This window comes from Bison bison, unplaced genomic scaffold, assembly GCF_000754665.1.
Source record: "Bison bison bison isolate TAMUID 2011002044 unplaced genomic scaffold, Bison_UMD1.0 scf7180017864333, whole genome shotgun sequence".
Lineage (NCBI taxonomy): Eukaryota > Metazoa > Chordata > Mammalia > Artiodactyla > Bovidae > Bison > Bison bison.
The window spans coordinates 1,577,928-1,584,868 of NW_011494905.1; the positions used below are offsets into that span (position 1 = coordinate 1,577,928).

The 6,941-nt window shown below is 43.2% G+C and overlaps 1 protein-coding gene across 4 annotated transcripts in view; it reads right to left on the bottom strand.

Moving 5' to 3' along the window:
- Window positions 1-6,941, bottom strand: part of DGKG (diacylglycerol kinase, gamma 90kDa) — a 240,636-nt gene that overhangs the window by 31,473 nt on the left and 202,222 nt on the right. For all 4 annotated transcript variants that reach the window (XR_826487.1, XM_010853888.1, XM_010853887.1 and 1 more), the window contains one exon: window positions 924-1,044. Coding sequence is in view for 3 of the 4 variants with exons in the window: in XM_010853888.1 (XP_010852190.1) it covers window positions 924-1,044 (121 nt within the window). In the remaining variant the exon portion in view is untranslated. The remainder of the gene's footprint in view (window positions 1-923; window positions 1,045-6,941) is intronic.

A 6,941-nucleotide genomic window follows, 5' to 3' on the forward strand; every position in this document is an offset into this window, starting at 1 on the left:
TAAGGGGTAAAAGGGTTCTTGTGTTTAAATAACTTTGGGAAACCTGCACATGGAAGTCCCCTCTAGGAGATCCCCAAGACACACTATAGAAATTAAATGGGAAATGGAAAGGAATAAGGACTCTGGAAATAATCATGTGGAGAAAAATCTGTGACTAGTTGCATTTATTAAACAGAAGCAACCAAAAATCAGAAGATCCCCTCCATTAGACCCCATCTCGTAAGGAGCCTGTATTGGCTGACCTATTTGGTCCATACTCTAAAAAACTGTCATCCTCTTTGTCAATTATGACGGGTTTGCTGACGTCAGTTTAGCTCTACAAAGGTATATGGGACTGTTTAATAAAAGTGTTTCTGAGACCACTATTTGAGAATGAGCAGTGTAGAGCAGAAAGCCTCAGTTCAGTTCAGTCGCTCAGTCGTGTCCGACTCTTTGCGACCCCAGGAATCACAGCACACCAGGCCTCCCTGTCCAACACCAACTCTCGGAGTTCACTCAGACTCATGTCCATCAAGTCAGTGATGCCATCCAGAGAAGACAGCCTTGTTTTTGTCAAAGTTGCCCTCCAGCATGCATTGAGCATTTCAATGTGGAGATAAGGAAGGCAAGGAGTTGGATCTCTGGCTCTCTGGACCTCATCTTACAATCCTATTTCTAGAATTTCATCAATTCATTTTAAGAGAACAGTAAACTGGTTGTGGTGGGACCCTCCAGTTGATGTCCTGGATGGTTGTTATACCTAGTTTGGAAAGTGGTCTCCAAAGACATTCTTTATAAATGTTATTGAACTCCTACCCCCACTCTGCCCCCACACTCTGCACTGAAATCTAAAGAGGGCTTTCAAGTTGTTATCTGTAGGAATATTCAGGACCCACGGTGAGGGGGACAGGCGGCGCTGCCTGCTGGGTGATGAGGAAACATACCTGATGGAGACAGAGGAGCACTGGGCTAGCCTCCTGCCTGCACTCTTCAGGCCAGTGTAGATCTGCCCCATTTCCATGGCTCCCTCTAGCCCCACCACTTCAAGAAGCTGGTCACTGAGGTCTGTAGAGTGAGACAAGCAGAACCAGTGCATACACATGTCTCTGTTCCCCAGTGTGGTTTGGGCCAGAAGGTCTAGTCCCCAGATGGCCAACCTAGAACTGTCAATATCCTTCAGCTCCCACCAAACAGCATTTCACCCTTATTCTGAATAGGGCATTTCCCCAGAAGTCAATAAATGTACCTTTTCATAAACAGAAACCTTCTGTTCCAGTGAAAAAAGGTTTTGCTCCAGATTGTATGATCATGCATGCAATGAATAGGGTGACATATCCAGAAGTTTCTTCAAAGGCAGAGTAATGTAAAAGATGAACCATCTGTTTCTGAAATACCCTGCCCCCCTGCTCCCACCTTGCAGCTAAGACACACTGGTTTGGGATTAGGATAGGAAGGAATGCTGATGAAGGTCATTATCCAGAGCTGGATCAGGTTTCTCTTCCCTGAATGCCTGAATAACATCTTGGCCCTACTGATGATGACTGATGCTTAATTAACTTCAAATTTGGCCTGCGGTAAGCCAGTGGTGAGCCAACCTCCTTGGACATCCTTGGGGGAAGTCAGTGACCTCTTTCAGGACATCAGGTGCCTAATCTGAGCCAAGGAAAAGAATATTTCACCTACACCAGATTATCCTGGGTCCAAAGTACAAAAAGAGGGACAGAAAATATGAGTCTCAGGCTCAGAGTCGCATAGGATCCATGGCCTCCCACAGTGGCAGCTGCTTCTGATTCAGCACCTAGAAGAGGTCCTTTCTTTGCAAAGTTCCTGGGACTTGGACTGTGCCTGTCCAACTTCTGGGGAAAGCAATGGCAGGATTAAGGTTTGATGTTGGCCCAAAGACTCATTTTTACAACACAACTTTTATTTACTTCAAACAGAAGCAAAATAAAAAGGCAGATTCTTTAAAAGCTTCCATTCCTCCTTTGCCTACCAAAGCAAGTGTAATTCTCTCATAGTTTGTGGCTAATCACTAACATCCTATTAATATTCACAAAGTAGAAAACTGTTCTATGTTAATGTTTTGCTTCTTTGACAGATGGCTTCGGTCTTCTAAGGTACTCATGCTCAGTTGCTTCAGTTGTGTCTGACTCTTTGTGACCCCATGGACTGTAGCTCGTTAGGCTCCTCTGTCCTCCAGGCAAGAATACTGCAGTGGGTTGTCATGCCCTCCTCCAGGGAATCTTCTCCACCTAGGGATCAAACCCACATTTCCTGTGTCTCCTGCATTATAGGTGGATTCCTTACCGCTGAGCCACTGGGGAAGCCCATCTTCTATGGTGTCTCCTGGTATAATACGATAGTGTTTATTAAGACTGGCAAGGAGATATTTGGGTTTGTCCTTGTTTAGAAGCAATAAATGCTGGAGAGGGTGTGGAGAAAAGGGAACCCTCTTATACTGTTGGTGGGAATGCAAACTAGTACAGCCACTATGGAGAACTGTGTGGAGATTCCTTAAAAAACTGGAAATAGAATGGCCTTATGACCCAGCAATCCCACTGCTGGGCATACACACCGAGGAAACCAGAATTCAAAGAGACACGTGTACCCCAATGTTCATCGCAGCACTGTTTATAATAGCCAGGACATGGAAGCAACCTAGATGTCCATCAGCAGATGAATGGATAAGAAAGCTGTGGTACATATACACAATGGAGTATTACTCAGCCATTAAAAAGAATATATTTGAATCAGTTCTAATGAGGTGGATGAAACTGGAGCCTATTATACAGAGTGAAGTAAGCCAGAAAGAAAAACACCAGTACTCTTGCCTGGAAAATCCCATGGACAGAGGAGCCTGGTAGGCTGCAGTCCATGGGGTCGCTAGGAGTCGGACACGACTGAGTGACTTCACTTTCACTTTTCACTTTTATGCATTGGAGAAGGAAATGGCAACCCACTCCAGTGTTCTTGCCTGGAGAATCCCAGGGACAAGGAAGCCTGGTGGGCTGCCATCTATGGGGTCGAACAGAGTCGGACACGACTGAAGCGACTTAGCAGCAGCAGCAACGCACATATATGGAATTTAGAAAGATGGTAATGATAACCCTGTATGCAAGACAGCAAAAGAGACACAGATGTATAGAATAGTCTTTTGGACTCTCTGGGAGAGGGTGAGGGTGGGATGATTTAGGAGAATGGCATTGAAACATGTATAATATCATATAAGAAACTAACTGCAGTCCAGGTTCAATACAGGATGCTTGGGGATGGTGCACTGGGATGACCCAGAGGGATGGTATGGGGAGGGAGGTGGGAGGGGGGTTTAGGATGGAGAACACGTGTACACCCATGGCGGATTCATGTTGATGTATGGCAAAGCCAATACAATATTGTAAAGTAATTAGCCTCCAATTAAAATACATAAATTTAAATTAAAAACAGAAAACTATTGTTTAAAAAACATTCTCTTAACAAATATACTTCTTTTTTACATTCATTTCATTCTTTCTACCAATTTTTATTGAATACAAATTGTGTGCAGGGCACTTTTCTAGCTCTTTGGAACTCAGCTTGTAAGAGGTGTAGGATCTAATATGGGAGGTAAGACATATATACAAATAGTCATGTACATAAATTTAAAATTATAAACAGATCATAGGAAAAATGTTCTGTTAGAATGGAAGCTTGAGTGGAAGGAACTAAATATATCTTTCCCAAAGTTAATGAAATCCTGTATTTGACTTTATGGATATTCTTCTAATGAAGACAGTTAAACTATTGGGCTGCCCACCAATGTGTAAACATTGCTAAAGTTTGCTAACCTACTGATGATCACTGATGAACATCAGCTGCCAACAGATACACAAGCTGTTAGTCTCTCTGTGATGGCACATAGGTTACCTCCTTTATATCCACTGATACTGCCATTTTTCTTCTTTGGTACTCCTTTTTTTCACATGTGTGAAAAGATACAGTCTCCTTAAACCCTCCGTCTCATTTGGACTTTAACAAGAAGCCACAAAAGGGCAAAGTTTGTTTAGGAGAATGCTCCAGGCTCTTTTAAGGAGTTCAGATCCAATAAACAGTGAATGTCTAAGCCTCTAGTCACTTAATTAATTCCCTTCTTACCCAAGCGTGTTGAATAACCATTGGATAGTTTTGCTTACTGTGTCATTTTACAGTGTCTGTGATCTCAATAAGGGTTGTGAATGAGAGAAGAAGGAGGAGAAGGGGGAGGGGGAGGAAGAACAGGAGGCAGGGAGGGAGGAGAGAGTGTTTAGGGGTGAGGAGGGCAGGGGAGTTGTACTGGGGTGGGAGAAAGGAGGAGAAAAGAGAGGCAGAAGTTTCTCTGTTGGCAGAGAGACAGATGTCTTTAAAAATGTTGCTCTCTGTACCAGGCTTTGGTGTCTGACAGTGCTGTGATAGTTCAACGTTTTCCCTCCTTGAAACATTCCCTGGTAACAAAATGTTCTAAGAAGCAGGGGACTTAATAGACTCAAGTTGTTTCAGCTTTTACAATGTCTTGGTCTTTTAACAAATTTCCCTGTTGAATGGCTCTAACTCGAAAAGTTGTTATCACTTCCCACACATTACCTTGCAGCTATCACTTCCCACACATTACCTTGCTTCCTGGCTCTAGAAGAGATGCAATACAGGCTGATCTCATCAGTGTGGTGGGTGGGTGGGTGGGTGGGGGGCAGGGGGTTTACACAGATGTGGGGCTTGGGGGTGGAGGGGGGATAAGTGTAGGAGAATGGGCAAGGATCTTGTTATACTTCTGGCCACTCTGCCTTTGACTCTGAATCTTTCCTGGCATTAAGAGGCTAGGATGACTCCTGACTGCTACTGCAGGAAGACTGACTGCTCTTCTGTTTCTCTACCGTTGCCTGACTGATCTTTCAACTTAAAATGCCTACCAGGAAGTTCTGAGGTAAAGAAATATATTTAACTCTGCTTCCCAAACCTGCTGGACCACGAGACTCTTCTTTTGTGTGACACCTATAAAACAGTTTTGTAGGTATCTATGGTCGTTTTCTTTGGAACACATTTTGGGAAATTCTGGCATCACTTAATTCCCTGTACTTCCTTTAGAACACAGACTTATGCAGAAACTAAATCTGGAGTTAAAATGAAACAGAAACAGAGTTACAAGTCAATGACCAGGTACATAGAACATTTAGTGTTCAGAACATAGAATCCAGGATCAGGACATCTGCTATACCAGGTGTCCTGTTTTACCTTGCTGGGCTGTGCTTAGTCGCTCAGTCAAGTCCGACTCTTTGCGACTCCATGGACTATAGCCCACCAGGCTCCTCTGTCCATGGGGATTCTCCAGGCAAGAATACTGGAAAGGGTTGCCATGAGCTCCTCCAGGGGATCTTCCCAGCCTAGGGATCGAACCTGGGTCTCCCACATTGCAGGTGGATTTTTCACCGTCTGAGCCACCAGGGAAGCCCAAGAATATTGGAGTGGGTAGCTGATCCCTTCTCCAGGGGAACTTCCCATCCCAGGAATCTAATCGGGGTCTCCAGCATTGCAGGCAGATTCTTTACCAACTGAGCTACCCGGTAAGCCCCCTGTTTTACCTCAGGTACGAATGATTCAGAGAGTGGTTTTTGGCAATTCATATCATCTCCATATTGTTTCTATACTCAATATACTCACTTGTATTTAAGATGGAATGTCTGTGTACCTTAGTAAAACAGGAATGCATTAATTCACTCATTCAACAGTTACTAAGTGACAACCATGTGCCAGACACTGTGTTAAGAACTGGGAATACAAAATGTTCTACTCTAAGGACTCTTAACCAAGAGGGAGAAAGTGTTAGGTATAGAAAATGTTGTGAGTAAACTACAGGAAGAAGGATGCCTGAGTAACTGATTCTGGGCAAGGTATGGAAGGAAGGTGCCAGAGACTTTAAGGAAGGTCTTGAAGGATGAATGTCAAGATAATTTGCTGGGTTAAGAAGAAAGAAGGACATTTCAGGGACAGGGATGATTACCTGTGTAGGAATGGATAGTCACTGGATGCACAAGGAAACTAATTTAGCAATAAAGTCAGTTGGCAGTGTCACTGGAAAATAGAAAAAGGTATTTCTACCTAATTAGAATTACTATTTAGAGATTTGTTTTCTATAAAACTATCAAAAGAGGGTCTCTGGGCTGGGCATCAACTTGTTGCAACCATAGACCTAGGTCTTTCAGCACTTTTCTTGGTAACAAAGTGTTTTGCCCGGCTCTTGTGAAGCAAACACTTACTTTTGCTCTCCAAGAAAGAATAAAGATGAAGAATGGGAACATGGGATTAGGAAAAAGTGGAAGCAAAGATGGAACAGCATGGGCAGCCATAGTTGTTTCAACCTGGTGCATCTGATTCAGCCTCCAGTATAGGATTTTATAAATGCACAGCTTCTCATGTCACACCCATGGCAAAAACTCTTCAGGGGCACCAGCCATGATACCAGGTGCTGGAAAGGGAAGATGAAATGTGCATTCTTTGACACCTATGATCAGAGTGTAAACTGGAAGAAAAGTTTTTAGAAGTTTGGTAATGAGTCTAAAACTTTCATACTGTTGATTTATTTATTTCTTGATATTGATCACAAGAACATTGCAAAACCTAAGTTCATACAGATACGAATATTGTGGCATTACTTATTATAGTGAAACTTCTCCCTCTCCCATTTCTATGTTTGTGAAAATGGTAAATTATATGGTATCATACTATAGAACTTTACACTATTATAATGTTTACAGATTTCAATAACACTAAAAATGTAAGCTGCTAAGCTGCTAAGTCACTTCAGTCGTGTCCGACTCTGTGCGACCCCATAGACGGCAGCCCACCAGGCTCCCCCGTCCCTGGGATTCTCCAGGCAAGAACACTGGAGTGGGTTGCCATTTCCTTTTCCAATGCATGAAAGTGAAAAGTGAAAGTGAAGTCGCTCAGTCTTATGT